We start from the raw sequence: 16471 nt of genomic DNA on the forward strand, positions 1-16471 counted from the left end.
GACAAGTCTTGGTTTGATTGGTCACCTCCCACCCAGTGAACATCATTCAGCCACCAGGACCTGTCACATCTCTTTTTCACTTAACTTTGGATCTAATGAAATCCTGCACAGTTCACATTCTGGACATTTAACACATATTCTTTTTTATAAGAACTGATAGTACCTATTACTTCATACACAAACACACACACATGTACACATACAGCCGGCCCTCTATATCCATGGGTTCCACATTTGTGGATTCAACTAACTATGGATTGGAAATATTCAGAAAAAAAAAAAAAGGATGGTATAAGGGATGATGTGCATAGATGCATAGATTGTATGCAAATACTGCACCATTTTATACAAGGTACTTGAGCATCCAGTAGGTTTTCGTATTTGTAAGGGGTCCTGGAAGCAATCCCCTATGGTTTCCGAGGAATTACTTTATATCTGAATAATGGACTTGAACATGTATATCAAGCATGCTTGTCACACACTCTCCTTCTATAATAACTGATTATAACATTTATTCAAATCTATATTTCAGCATACTCTTAAAGAGCTGCCAAATTCAGGGGAAGCTTTTAGTCCTTTTACTGAACAATTTTATTACTGTGACATTGCCTTAATGATTTGTATACCTATTAACTCCCCACCTGTTAGTCAGAAGAGTAGATAACTAAAAAAACACATAAGCAGCCTAACTTAAGATTTCAGAAAATGTTTCATAGCTTTCTCTATTAAACTGAGCTTTAAAATCTAACATTTGAGCAAATAAAAACAATAGAAGCTGATAATAAACTGCCTAGTATTTCATGCAAAGATCTTTTTTTGCATGTTTTAATTAGATATTACAGTAAAGAGAACAATCCCCTAAAAAAAGATATGTATAGTATGTGCATATTTTGTATTAAACAAAGGAGCATCTGGAGCTAATACTATCATGGACACATTAATTTCAGTGGTTACAATCAACATTTAATTACATTAATTTTCTTTTATGTAAAATGTAATAATACCACTATTTCTATTAGGTATAATTAGGATTCTTGTAGAAATTCTTGAAAAATTGAAACTCATTCATTGATTTGATACATAAAATGTATTACATTCCAAAAATTTTAAAATCATGAGGCCAGGCACAGTGGCTCACACCTGTAATTCCAGCACTTTGGGAGGCGTAGGCAGGCAGATCGCTTGAGCCCAGGAGTTCAAGACCAGCCTGGGCAACATGGTAAAACCCTGCCTCCACAAAAAATACAAAAATTAGCCAGGTGTGGTGGTGTGCACCTGTGGTCCCAGCTACTTGGAAGGCTGAGGTGAGAGAATTGATTGAGGCCAAGAGGTCAAGGCTGCAGTGAGCCAAGATCACACCACTGCATTCCAGCCTGTGCAACAGAGTGAGACCCTGTCTCAAAAATTTAAAAATAAAAATAAATCATGGCATACAAAGCACTTACAATATAACCCCAGCCTACCTCTCCAGTCTCATGGCTGAATACTATACTTTTTAATTTAATTTTACCAGTTACTCATGTTTATATGCATACTGTATGGATTAACACCGCTATACTTTTGGTTTTTTTGTTTGTTTTGTTTTGAGACACGGTTTCACTCTGTTGCCCAGGCTGGAGTGTAGTGGTGTGATCTCGGCTTACTTCAACCTCCACCTCCTGGGTTCAAGCGATTCTTCTGCCTCAGCCTCCTCAGTAGCTGGGATTACCGGCGCACACCAGCATAGCCACTAATTTTTGTATTTTTAGTAGAGATGGGGTTTCATCTTGTTGGCCTGGCTAGTCTCGAACTCCTGACCTCAAGTGATCCGCCTGCCTCAGCCTTCCAAAGTGCTGGGATTACAGGCGTGAGCCACTGCCCCCGGCCGAGTAACACTTCTGTACTTTTGATTTTGCTGTCTGTTATTTGTAGCTATTTTCTGCTTATCCTTTAAGGCTCATTTCAACCTTTTTTTAACTCCCAAAATTCTCTTCACTTGGCTGTCTGGTGCATGGGTCAATTACGTATTGGAGTACAGTGGCACAATCGTAGCTCACAATAACTGCCTTATTTTTTTTTTATTTATGTTTCTGCCTCCCCCCAGACTATAAGCTTCTTGACGACAAGGATTGTTTAATTGATGTGAGGCATGAATGCCTAGTCTGATACCTAGAACATAGTAGCCTATCAGTGTATGCTAATGGAATTTAAAAGCTTTAGTGTTTCAAAACTCATGAGTATCTAGTAGGAAATATGGCATCATTTCATTTTACATTAGAGAAATTAAATTAAATGACTTCTGTAAAGCCAGTGGAGTTAATATATCCAAGTTGGTATTCATTCCCAGTGCTCCTGGATATAAGGTAAAACATTTGTGTACACATGTGATAACATATCAGATGGGTTTTTTCTTTATTTTGATATCTAAATATACTACAGGGAAATCTCTTCTTGCCTTAAAAGCTAAGCAGTATTAGATCATTTCCTCAGATACTAGAATTCAACATTTGACTTATCCAAGATTCTGTGACCCATGTCTGAGACTTTAGGTTTGTTTACATGTTCATTTTTTTGTTATCTGCTCTTCTCATTGAAAGATAGTTGGGGACAGGGAAGAGAGGAAGAAGTTGTGGAGAACTGCATGTGCATGATTATGGCAGAGTTATATAATGGAAAGTCCACGGATTTTGAGTCAGATCTGCTGTTTAGTAGGTTCAAAATATTGGACAAGGTCAGGTGCAGTGGCTCACGCATGTAGTCCTAGCACTTTAAGAGGCTGAGGTGAGAGGATCACTTGAGGCCAGAGTTTGATACCAGCCTGGGCAACATAGCGAGACTCTATCTCTATTTAAAAAAACACACACACACAAACCAAAAAAAAACTGGACAAATGATTTATTCTCTTTGTCTATCAGTTTTCAGTACTTCCTTTGAGTGTTATTATTAAACGAAGCAGTGACTATAAAGCATCGAATGCGGTTCCTGACACAAAGTAGATGCTTGAGATATGGTATCTCTTGTGTTATTACACCTGTTTGTGAGATATAGGGTATGTTACAGAGCAAATCCATGATATTTCTGAATGTAAATGTTCAGAATTTCTCAAATTTGCATGTCCTCATTTGAGAAATGTCCTCAAATATATTCCACTTTAATTGGTTAATATTTTTTCTTCCATGTACCTTTGACCTACTGATCTATCACTTGGGTTCGATTTTGAAAATCATTTGATTTTCCCTTAATCTTTGTCTTTAATATTTTTTTTCCAACTTCAGGCAAAAAACGGGATCCAGGAAATGGATTGTTGTTCTCTAGAATCTGACTGGATCTATTTCCATCCTGATGCTTCTGGTAGAATAATACATGTTGGCCCAAATCAAGTCAAGTGAGTAATCTCATTAGTTCTTGAAAGTTAAGAGCAGTTTTTGGTAGCATTTATTGGCATCTTTATTTTTGCCAGCGAACTAGTGAGCCAATTAATGGAAAGAATTAGCTTGTTGTTGAGTGCTTTCTCAGAGACTGGCATATAGAAAACCTGAATTTATTCTTTCAGCCTCAACATTACTGTTTGTAAGTATTAAATTTGAAAAAGTTATTTGATGGATGATATGAGAGTAAAAGGTAATTACAGACTGGCCCTTTCTCATCAGATCTTAATTAATTCTCTAGGGTCAATAAGAAAGAAAAGTATTTGTCTTTGTTCTGAAAGACAGCCTAGACACAGGAAAGGAAATGGATTGTTTGAAGTAAATCTTGTTTTATTTTGATTGGTTTCAGGGCACACACATCTCTCACAAACTGACCTTTCCTTTCCTTAAACACTTTTCATTTGGCATCCCTGACACCACGGTTCTGAATATTTTCCTCTTTCATCTATCTTTTTTAGTATGCTTTTGTGCTCCTCCTCCTCTACCCAGACTTTAATTGTTGGATGTCCATAGTTGGGTCTTAGGCCCTCTTCTCTTCTCACTATTTCCATTCTGCTTGATTCTGTTTATTCCTTTGGCTTCAAGATCATGTATACATGAAAACTCCAAAATGTATATACTAACCCCAACCTCTCATCTAAGCTCATTCCAGAAATCTTGAATCATTCCTGATACCTTCTTACCAGTTTGTCTTTCATCAGTATACATACATTTAAACACTTAGAGGCATTCTCTTTCTCTCATACATACACACCATATATCCTCTCAATCCAGTTTATTTTGCTACAAAATATTTTTTAAATCTGCCTATTTCTGCCCTTGGCCACTGTCATTGTCTTGGTCAGGTCACTGTCATCACTAGCCTAGGTTACAATAATAGCCCACTCCAGGGCTCCAGGATCCACTCTTGCACTAAGTCAGTTTTCTTCTCAGCAGCTAGCATGATTTTTAAGAACATGAAGAAATACAAAAACCTATGCAAGTGAATTCAAATGCTTTAACCTTTTTATTGCTTTTCATTGCTCTTAGGATAAAAATCAACATAGTTAGCATGGTCCGAAAGACCCTCCTCCCACTCAGTTTACTCTAGTCATGCTGTCTTTTCAGAAAATGGAGGGCGTGTTCCCTCTGTTTGGAGTCTGTTTCCCCTACCTGTTCTTCTGCCTAATTTCTATTCATATTTTATGACCCAGCTTCAATGTCACTTTTCCACAGACCTTCCCTGATGCCCCTTGTCAGATTTGCTTGCCCATGGTATTTTCATTTTACCCATGGTGTCATCTTCCTTTGTAGCACTTAGGGCAACTTAAATAAATTATTTTTGTGATCCTCTGCTTAAATACCTTATTTGGTATCATAAACTCTATGATGACAGGGAAGGAGTCTGTTTTGCTGACACCTATAACCCCAGCACTAAGCATAGTCCTTGGCACAGAGTAGATGCTCAGTATTTGTTGAGTAAGAAGAGAAGGGGCTGGGCATGATGGTTTAAGTCTATCATCCTGTACTTTGGGAGGCCGAAGCAGGAGGATCCCCTGAAACCAGGAGTTTGAGACCAGCCTGGGCAACATAGTGAGACTTCGTCTCTACAAAAAATTTAAATAAAAAATAGCCAGGTATGATGGTGGGCACCTGTGGTCCTAGCACCTCAGGAGGCTGGGGCAGGAGAATCAGCTGAGCCCAGGAGTTCGAGGCTGCAGTGAGCTATGATTGTAGCACTGTACTCCAGCCTGGGTAATGGAGTAAGACCCTGTCTCTAAAAAAATAAAAAATAAAAAAGGGAAGTGTCTGCCTTTATTTTTTATGCTTCATGGTAATCAGTCTGCCTCTCTGGATCTACTATTCATATAAGGAAGATGAAAGGATTTAATGAAATAAGATTATTAATTTTTACACATCTTAATCTGTGGTTCCGCTTCAGTAAGCCTTACTTTTAATGTTTGTTACCACCCATATTAGTTTGAACTTAAGAAAATAAGGCCCAAAAAGAGTGTATGGCCTTTTGCCAGGTTTTAAAATATAAGCATTTAAAAATATTGCCTCTAAAAACACTAAGTGAGTAATTTAAATTATTATTTGATCTCTTGGTCTTCGGGAACTCTGAGGCCTCCAGCACTCTCTGGACACATAGCTGCTTCTCTCTGCTGTTCTTTTTTTCTGCATTTGAGACTTTGAGCTTGTAAAACATTGTGCTTTTGAAGCTTGTTAACGATGTAAACAGATTTCCGTGGGTGGTGAGCAAATAGGCTTGATCCATGAGGCCATTTGCACTCAAAAAACCCAAATCTTTAAATATAATCAATCCTAAGAAAAAAAGAAGAGTATTTTCAGTTGTTACTTTTAAATATTATTCTATCATGAAAACTCTTAGTTTCTATTTGGTATAGATTTCGTTGCTAATTGAATTTCTTTATAGTTAACCCCAAGTGTTGCTCATAGATATCTCATCCTACTTCAGAAATAAAAATGCAAATATCTGCTATAATTGTTAGAGCTGAAATGTTAGAGACCTGTTATAGCATAGCAGAGATAAGGTTCTTCAGAGTAACTTTTATTAAGCCAGTTTGGAAAATAGCTTAGGCCTGACCAAACTGATCATTACCTACTTCAGTGGCACCTGTTGTAAGTTCCCACGTTTTTCTGTTTAACAGAATCTCTGAATTTGAAGGAGCTCATGGACATTCAATGATCACTTAGTACTGCAGAGTAATCAAGAGAACTACCTCAGTGTTGTTACTATAATTTTTATTTGTTGAGTTTTTTTTCAGTACTTAAACTTTGGCACTGTGATGGTGTTTTGAAGTCTTATGTTCTCAGAATCCTTTTTCCCTTCTCAGAGTTTTGAAGCTAACTGAAATAGAAAATAATAGTTTTCAGCATCAGATCTCTGAAGATTTTGTCATTTTGGCCGACAGGGAGAACAATAAAGTAAGTCAAGAGTACTTTAAAATCCTTTGTATATCATTGTCTTTCTGTAGAAGACTATAATATGCTAATATATTTGCCTTTGAGTGTAGCGGAAAACAACAGCACAGCCCTATAAAAGTCTGTTCATTTTGTCTACATGGGTAGCCAGTTTTAACCCCATGTACATTTGAGATTTAAAGAAAGTTGACTATATTGAGTTTCTCTTTTGCTTATTTCTGTTTCTTTTCTGAGTTTCCTTTTAAGTTTTTATTGATGAATTATCAACCTTTGGGTCTAATTAATTGTGCAAACTTAAATTTAAGTGGGGTAATATATAAATCTTTAAAAATCACATACCATACTTTAACTCCAGATGGTACTTTTCTTTTAGTGTATAAATTAAGACCACAAAGAAAATTATGGGGCGGGAAGTATCTAAAACAGATCCACTTTTTATTTGCTGTACTGTATACTAAGGCAAAAGTCAGGTGAACGAGGCAGCTAATCTATAATCTTTTAAATAATTTATTTTTTTGCCCATTCTGGCATTTTAGCCATTAAAAACTTTAATGAAGTATTTTTGAGCCAGGCATAGTGGCTCACACCTGTAATCCCAGCACTTTGGAAGGCCAAGTCAGACAGATTGCTTGAGTTCAGGTGTTGGAGACCAGCCTGGGTGACATGGTGTAACCCTGTCTCTACAAAAAGTAGAAAATTAGCCAGGCATGGTGGTACATGCCTGTAGTCCCAGCTACTTGGGAGGCTGAGCTGGGAGGATCGCTTGAGCCTGGGAGACAGAGGATGCAGTGAGCCAAGATTGTACCACTGCAGTGAGGCAAAATCGCACCACTGCACTCCAGCCTAGGCAACAGAACGAGACCCTGTCTCAAAATATGAAACGGAGGATCAGAAATCTGATTCAGAATTTTCTCAGTTGAGGAAATAATTGTGATGCGGGAGAAGGGTTGGTAAGTTTTACCAAATTTGTTAATACAATTTTACTTTTGACTGCATGTAATAGAACTTGTCATATCTTTTTATTTCTTTCCATATGATAGAATGAAAATGTACTCACTGTTACAGCTTCTGGACGGGTGGTAAAAAAAAGTTTTAACCTTCTGGATGATGACCCAGAACAAGAGGTATTGCTTTGGCCAGAGATGACAAACCAAACCAGTGTGTCCTTGCATTGTGAATTTCATATTAATATTTCCCCATACCCTGGGGTAGAGGCTGGGGTTGAGGGGTTCCAGGCAGGCCAGTTGGTTGGGGTTGTGCATGCTATTTCAACCAGTGCAACCCCACCATCCTCTCTTTTCATATTGTAATTATTCTTAAAGTTTTATTTGCAGAAAAGTTGTTCATAGGACCAAAATAATTTGAAAACACTGTTAGCTTATTGTTTTGTTTTGTTTTGTTGATGTGTATATTTTCTAGGGAAATCTCTTAAGGGAAAATTCTTGAGTTATATCCTGATGACTTTATGGTTTTTGCCTTATTTTTTACTTGCTAGACTTGAATATGTTTGTTAATGCCCATAGGTCAGAGGAAGAGGATGTGAGGGTGTGATAAATCAGTTCAGCTCTTATCTTCAAGTTGACTTTATGAGTCACTGAGCTAAAACATTTTTATCCCCTTCCTTTAAAGAAGCATTGGAAGTATTTATGAAATCAACTGAGTGATCATGCCTTAAATATATAAACCATTGCATAAATTCTAAATCCATTTAGACTATCTAACTATATTATTTGTATGACCATTTTTAGGTAGAAACATTAGAGTGGCCTTCTAAGGACAGTTTTTGAACTTCTTTTAAAATATGTTAGAGGTGGCCCAATATGTAGCAGTTCTCCAAAAAACACACAAAAAATTATTATTTTGGACCATACACACCTATTGAGAACAAAGAAGAAAGCAACATACTCTGCATATAAAACCGTATTCCAGAAAGATGTACTAAAATTTCCAAAAGGTAGCATAATTCATTCAGAGGGGAGAGGTGGTAGCTAAACGAGAGATGCTCTATATCATGAGATTAAAAAACAAAATATTTTAGCCTGTAAAGGAAAAGTTTGAAGAAATTGTGACTAAAATCTATAAAATCACTGACACCAAGGCAAGAAGTCACCCTTTGAAGTTTGACCATGGTAAGGTGAAGGCAAAAAGGAAATAACATAAAAGTACATTTTAATAATCAAAGGTGATAAATCCATATAAATTTTTATGTATTAAGGTGGCAAAGGCAGAAAATGTCAGTGTATTAGAGAGCAGTTGACCAAACATAGGCGAAGAATTAGTGCATAGTGATTGAGAGAAACATGCTATGTCTGTCTTTAAAGTTGATGCCAGGCATTCAGCCAAGATGTACCTTCCTGTGGTCCATTCCTGGATGGTTGGGCACTGATCTGCTTTCCCTGCAAGGTTTTTGAAATCTTGGGTTTTCTTCTTTGAGACACAGTTCTGGGATTTTTCTCTTTTTACCATAGCTAACCCTTTTGTCCCAGTCCTGTTCTGTGGGTTGGATTTCATTTCCTAATAGTCTTCCTCAAGAATAAGCAGCCATTTTTGCTTTATTTAAAAAACCAAAAGGATTTTTTTTAAAGGTGGTAAAAAATCGTAAATAGTGTATGATGGGTTATCCATCCTTCTAGAAATGGCTATGTTTTTCTAGTGTGAGAAATTTGAGAGCTCAGTGAGCAGTCTTCAGGTTTCAGAACTGAGCTTCATGTGTTTAGTCCTGTCCAGGAATCAGCAAACACACTTGTGAGAGGCAGCAGTTGAATACTCTTTTAAATTTAGAGAAGCTCTGATTTGTTGTCACCGTAGAGAATTTCAGTTATACTTTGAGATCTACATAGACTTGGTTTTGTTTATCAAATCTGTAGGATACTGCTTAACTCTTGAAAATCTTGGAGCTGATGTTTTACTAGGCATATAAATAGATACATTTCTACCTATTATTCTTCCCATTAATTCATTCTTCTCTCATATTTTTGTAAGTAATGGAATACTCAAACTATAAATGCAGAAATAAGCCTACCTGAATAACTGGATTTTGCCCCTTTCCCTCTATTTTATCTGTCTATCCCAAAGACTTTCAAAATTGTGGACTATGAAGATGAGTTAGATTTGCTTTCTGTAGTAGCGGTTACTCAAATAGACGCTGAAGGAAAAGCTCACCTGGATTTCCACTGTAATGAATATGGAACTTTACTTAAAAGCATTCCACTAGTGGAGTCATGGGATGTGGTAAGTAGAGTCCATGGAATACAAAGTTGTAAACCTTTTCTTTATAGGTGCCGTTTATTAGAACAGATGTTACTGTGTTCATGTCAGTCCAGACTCACCTATGCCAATGACCACGTGAAAGAGGTTATTGTCCTATATACAGAACAAAAGAGTACTTCTTAAGCCTTCCTCCCCTTGGCACCAGTGGCCTTAAAGATAAAACTTCATGTGTTTTCCTGAGACTTATTGTCTCTTTCCTTACCCTAGTCTTTGATTTTCTTTCAATTAAACATTTGGAAAAATTTTTTAAAATAAGAGAATACAGTAATAAATCCAAACAGTTATTTAATAGAGACCGTATCTAAGTATGTAGGATTCCCAGGTACTCTTGAATACATTTGTCTGATATTTCAACTATTATAGAATGTCAAAGTTATAAGGAACAATAGACACTATTTTATCCAGGTCTTGTTTTATCAGTGGAGAACCTGGAAAGTTTGGCAATTCATACATGATCACACAATAAGATAGATAGTAGCAGTGTTGGCAATAGAATCTGGGTATTTAGACTCCCAAGTCCAGAGTTCTTTCTATTCTCTATATTTTGTAGAATGCCTTTTCTTGTTAATAATATGCATATCCACAAATAATGAAAAATAAACCTCTTTCTAGCAACTATTTTCTTCTAAGTGTATATTCGAAGATCCCTAGCATAGGTACTGTGACATTTTAGTAACACAGTAGTGAATATGGCTGTGTGAAAAGGAGAGTCCATTTGATTGTGTTTTTGTTACAGACATATAGCCATGAAGTCTACTTTGACAGAGACTTAGTGCTACACATAGAGCAGAAACCCAACAGAGTCTTCAGCTGCTATGTTTACCAGATGGTATGTAACACTGCAGAAGAAGAAGAAACCATAAACAGAAGCTGTTAAAAAGAGTGAGATAATTGTAACCTAAGAGACTTTTAGCCAAACACCCCAGCAGCTGTGTCCAATCCATTTTATTATCTGCATGGCACATTCTCCAATATTTTCCAAAAAAGTCTTGTGTTGACTTCAGATAACTATGACTTCTTTTTTAAACTCTTCCTATAAAAGATGGTGAGGACATCATTTTTTGTAAAGGTTTTTTGGAATACTGTTCCAAGAAGTTTAGTGTTTTGCAGCTTTGAGCTAGATGGTAATGCAAATATCAAATGCTGGGAAAAGAAAAGGACAGGTTAATTCCAATTGTTGAGGAGTAAGTCATTGATGGGATGGGTCATTGATGGGTTCTTAAAGGATGGTTTGGAATTTTGTTTGTTAAGGCTAGGAAAGACAGGGAGAGACAAAAGTAAACACGCAGCAGGAAACCACATATCCTCTATACCAAACTTTGCTTAAGGATGATAAATGAGATGTGTTATGTGAGAACATTATTTTGAGCCCAAAATATGTCATCACAGGTTTTTAAAATCTTATACATGTATTTATATGTGTTTTGTATTTGTATATAGTATCAGGAATTGGTTCTAGTTCCCAAATTATCTTTTCTTCCTTGGTTTTGTTCTCCTGGCTTGATGTTCACATTGAATAGTTGGTTGTGTTTCTATATAGACTAATGTAAAAGATCCAAGCAAACCTTAAGTGAAATTTTTTTCTGATATGCATCCTGTTTAGCTCTTAATGTATCTAAGGATGTTCTCATCTCACCATTCTATTCATTTAGTGAGTTTTCTGATCTTGTTTAGGCAATATTTTGATACTTATGCAGTAACATAAAGGTACCCTTGCCTGCACTAGTTCTGTTTCCTGTAAAAGAATAGATAAGGTCCCAGGAGGAGTTCTTACTAGCTTGGGAGTTGCCTGATTAACCAGAGAAAATTTTGGCTTACTTATGAAACAAGCATTATTTCTTCTTTGTTAGGAAAGATCTAAATATGATCCTTGAACTTTAATAATCATTCTTTAGAATGTTAAATAAAGGCAACCCAATTAAAGGGAGAGAATGTTTCTTTGTGCTTCCTGTTTGAGAAATTCAGTTGCTTCCATTTCACATGTTCTGCACATTTCTCTGATTTAACCTCAAAAGAATAATTAGTAATAAAGGAAGGAAACAGCAGCAACAATCATTGCTGATTCAAGTTTAAAGTTAAAATATGGAATTTTTAGCTTGGATGATTTACATTAAAATCTTTCCATTTTTTTCTTCAGTTTTGGCTTGATGCCATGTTAAGAATGATGTGAATTCTTCCCAGTTCTGCCCTGGTGCTAGACATTGCCCCAAACTTTCAATTAGACACTAGCTAAATAGTCCTACTCAGTAAACTTACATCTTGAAAAATAAGACCAGTAAGAGGACAGGGAAAGTACTAAAGAAAGAAACCAATGTTGTGTGAGTTTCAAAGCAGATGCAAGGCTGTGTAAAAGTAGAATGTTCATTCTCCATTTCCAAGAGTGTTTCAGAATAGGATGTCTTAAGACTTCAATCATGTCAGAGATTTTTTTTTTTTTTTTTAGGTGATTATTGAGTTTCTCCTTCTCCTTTTAAGTCATCACCTTCTTTTTATGAAATGATAGTAAGGAACTCATCTGCTCTGAAAGGCATTTGAGAAATATCTGAGACTCCTGGCTGCTTTTTTGCTGGGGGTAGAGGGTAGAATACTTCTCATCTAGATATAACTTACCACTAAGAAACCCCCAACATGTCACCATTGCCTAAATCTAACTAGACCAGGGTCCAGAGGCCATCCAGGCCAGGCAGGAAATGTACCTCATGTGAAAGACAGTAAGGAGTTGTGGGCAGTGTAACAGGAGAGCGATGCCCCAACTAAAAGGAGGAGCTGCTACTGCTTAGTTTCAGCCAGTTGCAACAGTATGTGGGAATATAGGCTGCATGATTGTTAACAAGATAGGTGGTAAAAATATGCCAAAAGATACAGAAGATAGCAAAGAATGTGGGGAATTTGGATACCACATATAGCAAGAGACAATGAAGCATGCTTCCTAGCTCGCCAGAGTGTCACACAGCTGCTCATTCTGCCACCTGCCAGACATTAATGTCTTCCTGCCCTACATAAACCCCCTCTTTACCTGACTATTTTAATTCGAGATGCTAGCTACGTGCCCACCTACTTAACAGGTACTAGTGACAGGTACAAAACATTATGGGTAACAATTCTGAGTGTTTAATGCAAGCCCAGGTGAAGCAGGGTAGCTTCTATCAGGTGCAGATGTTAAGCTGAAAAGAGGTACATTCTGCATTGCACTCCTGGATCTGAGTTTCTGTATTCTCAGAGCATCGATGCGGCAAGCGTATTGTTCCTTAATTTTTTACAATATTTATCACAACTCTGGGAGAAAACAAAACAAATCCTATCCTATTTACTATTTGTGCTCCCTAGTGAAGAGATATTGCTCTGTTTAGACAAGGCACTTCACATTCTTCCACCAATTGAAAGTTTTGTGTCTTACAGTTCTTTTTTTTTAATAATACATTTATTGAGTACTTTCTATCTACTAGTCACTGTGATACAGTATAAGTAAAATGGGTTGTCTTATTTAATATTCAAAATAACCACATTAAGTATGAACTGCTGTTATCTTCCCCCTTTGTATAAATGAGGAAAGTGAGGCTTACAGAAGATAACTGGCCCAGGGTCCCACAACTAATAAGTGCAGAGGTGGGAAGCAGAACCAGATTTGTTCGGCATAAACTTGTGCCCAATTTCCTCCAAAGCTCTCAAAAGGCAATGTGTGTTATTTTATCCCATATATAGCATACCAACAACTATAATACTGGGTATATAGGAAAATGCTTAATAATTGTTTTTTACTGATTATTCAATGTCTAAATTTTGAACAAATTTGGGTAAGATACAAGTCACACATAAATTGACAGAAAATGTAGTTCTTCATTCAGTGGTTAGCAGTCATTAAAAGGTACTTTCCCTTTGTGGTGATAATAAAATAAGTATTAGTAGTTAGTCTTCATATTATTTGGCTTCCTTATTAATAATTTTTATATTTTCTTCTCCTTCTTACCATTTTCACATGTATCATCCATCTTTTGGAATCCCAGGGAGCTAATTTCTGGTCCCTGTGTTGCTATCAAATCTGTATCTTGCAGAAAGAATAATTTATTTCAAACAAGGGACATACAATAGAAAGATAAGACCTACTGAGGTCTTTTTCCCATCATTTTATTATGAAGAATTTTCAAACATACAGTAAAGTTGAAAGAATTTTATAGTAAATACTGAAATACTGACCACAGGGATTCTACATCTTACTCTACTTGTTTTGTTATTTTACTATCCAGCATACTTTTTGATGGATTCCAAAATAAATTGCAGTTGCTGATACACTTCCCCCTAGTACTTCAGCTGCATATTATTAACTAGAGTTTAGTATTTATTTAGTTTTTAATTTTTTTGATTTAAGATTTACCTGCAATAAAATGCACAAATCTCAAGTATAAATTTACTGAGATCTTGCAGACATATACACCTGTGTAACCCAAACCCTTTCCAAAATTTAGAACATTGCAGTCATCTTCAAAAAGTTTCCTAAATCCTTCTCCCAGTCTATCCCCTCCCCACCCCTCAGGTATAACGACTGTTCTCATTCTTTTATGTCAAAGGTTAAATTTACCTGTTCTAAAACTTCATATAAGTGAAATTATACAAAATGTAATGCTTCTTTCACTTAGCATAGTGTTTTTGAGATTTATTCATGTTGTTGCATGTGTCAGTGGTTCATTTCTTTTTATTGCTGAGTATTCTTTTGTATGACTATGTCACACAGTTTGTTTATCTTTCTGTTGGTGGACACTGGGCTCTTTCTGCTTTTTTTTTACTGTTATGAATAAAGCTGCTATGAACATTCTTAGACAATTCTTTTGTGAACACATGTCTTTATTTCTCTTGGGTAAATATCTGGGGATGGAATTTTCGAGTCCTTGGGTAGGTGTATGTTTAGTTTAATAAGAAACTGCCAGGCCTTTTTCCCAAAGGATTGTACAATTTTACATGCCTTCAACAAATGTAGGAGACTTCCACTTGCTCCACACATTCTCCAACATTTGTGGTTGTTAGTCTTCTTTATCTTAGTATTTATGCTGGGTGTGTAATCATTTCTAGTTGATAACTCAGATTGTTTCTACTTGTGGTTAGCAACCCTCTTGTCAACTTGACCTCTTTCCTTCCCCAGGAACTGCTGAAAACATTATTTGTGATAATAGTTAAGATACCCCAAAACTCAGCTTGAATTATTCTTTCTCAAACATGGGATACATTGCTTATCAAAGAACCCTGATTCCTTTAATGGAGATTATAGTTGGGAACAACCTGGGTTCTAAGGACATGTGTTTCACATGACTACTGGAGCTGGACAAAATGGCACTGGAGAAGAGGTCACAGCAATCATTGTAATAAAAGCAGAAAGGTGACTTTTTTCTTTAAAAGTTATGAGTTCATGTTTTCATAAACATGATAACAGGTGAAATCAGGTGATTTTTTTTCGCTAATATGAAAGCATATTAAACAAGCTGTATCCTTTTCTCACTAACTGTAGTATTCTAGGCTGGATATGTTGTGATAGCAAAGTAGTATATTCAAATTTTAGAGGTGCACAAAATTTCAGAAGTATTTATTTATTTATACTCTTTTTGACTCTCTATTCAAGTGTCTTAGAATTTGTGCCGAAGTTTGCAGGTTCAGTTCCTTTCCTCATTATAACCTGAGTCCTATATAAGGGTAAAGGTGGGAAGAAGGGGGACTCTCAGCCTCCTATATGGGCACATTAAAAAACACCATGCTCTGAACACTAGGCTCTCAGATAGAACCCACTGAGATTAACAGACAATAGCAAGGAAAGGGAGGATTGACATCAGCAAAAGCCTGTAAGATTTGTCTGATACTCTCCTTTAACTCTTTGTTTTCATGGATACAAGTGTTATTCCTGATTAGAGACAACATTGAATTTGAGTTTCATAAAGAATTTTGGCTACACTTTTTTTTCTCAGAATTAGAATAACCAACTTTGCAAAGGTGGTAAATCCAGTTAAAAGATGTCAGCAAATAAAATCAAATTATTACTTAGAATTATCAGAGATCTTTAAATTTTCTTTATAGACTTATTGAGGTATAGTTGACGTGCAGTAAACTGCAGTTCTTTTTTTGAGACAGTCTCGCTGTGTCACCCAGGCTGGAGTGCAGTGGCTCAATCTCAGCTCATTCCAGCCTCTGCCTCCCGGATTCAAGAGATTCTCATGCCTCAGCCTCCCAAGTAGCTGGGACGACAGGTGTGCGCCGTCATGCCCAGCTAATTTTTCTATTTCTAGTAGAGATGGGGTTTCACCATGTTGGCCAAGCTAGTCTCAAACTCCTGAGCTCAAGTGATCCACCCACCTTGGCCTCCCAAAGTGCTGGGATTACAGGTGCCCAACCAAAATCTTCAGCCCTTAAAAAAAAATTATATATATATATATATATATATATATATATATATATGGAGAGAGAGAAAGTCTTACTATGTTATGTTGTCGAGGCTGTTCTCAGACTCCTGGGCTCAAGCAGTTCTCCTACCTCGGTCTCCCAAAGTGCTGAGATTACAGGCGTGAGCCACCACACCTGGCCAAAGGCACAAATATTAACAGACTCAAATTATCTTCTTCCTAGGACTTACAACCTTGAAGAAGCTCTGGGCATGTTGCCAGCCTCTCCCAATCTTATCTCAGTTCAGAAGGATCATATACTGAATAAAATTCTATCGAAAGTACTTCATATCTAATAAATTATGTCTAAAGTTAGTTAATACCTGCTCTGACCTAGTTAATGCCTTGAACCTATTTTAGTTCAATGTACTTTGAAACCTTGAATCACCATGGAAGTGATGAAACTTCTAGTTAACAAAATTCATAAAGATAACAGTCGGTGAAAGTGAA

At 36.5% G+C, this 16471-nt stretch overlaps 2 protein-coding genes across 7 annotated transcripts in view; both read left to right on the plus strand.

Annotated features, from left to right (window-relative positions):
• Positions 1–16471, plus strand: part of LOC144333405 (uncharacterized) — a 229918-nt gene that overhangs the window by 37236 nt on the left and 176211 nt on the right. The window lies entirely within an intron of this gene.
• Positions 1–16471, plus strand: part of DCAF17 (DDB1 and CUL4 associated factor 17) — a 56866-nt gene that overhangs the window by 36355 nt on the left and 4040 nt on the right. For 3 of the 6 annotated variants that reach the window (XM_077957189.1, XM_015110354.3, XM_077957188.1), the window contains exons 10-14: positions 3255–3364; positions 6245–6335; positions 7373–7456; positions 9408–9563; positions 10339–14420. In XM_077957189.1, the coding sequence (XP_077813315.1) occupies positions 3255–3364; positions 6245–6335; positions 7373–7456; positions 9408–9563; positions 10339–10479 (582 nt within the window). In that variant the 3' untranslated portion in view covers positions 10480–14420. Of the gene's footprint in view, positions 1–3254; positions 3365–6244; positions 6336–7372; positions 7457–9407; positions 9564–10338; positions 14421–16471 lie in introns of those variants that run through there. The other 3 variants (XM_077957186.1, XM_077957187.1, XM_028830836.2) reach the window with 2 other exon arrangements.

Source organism: Macaca mulatta, chromosome 12 (assembly GCF_049350105.2).
Source record: "Macaca mulatta isolate MMU2019108-1 chromosome 12, T2T-MMU8v2.0, whole genome shotgun sequence".
NCBI lineage: Eukaryota > Metazoa > Chordata > Mammalia > Primates > Cercopithecidae > Macaca > Macaca mulatta.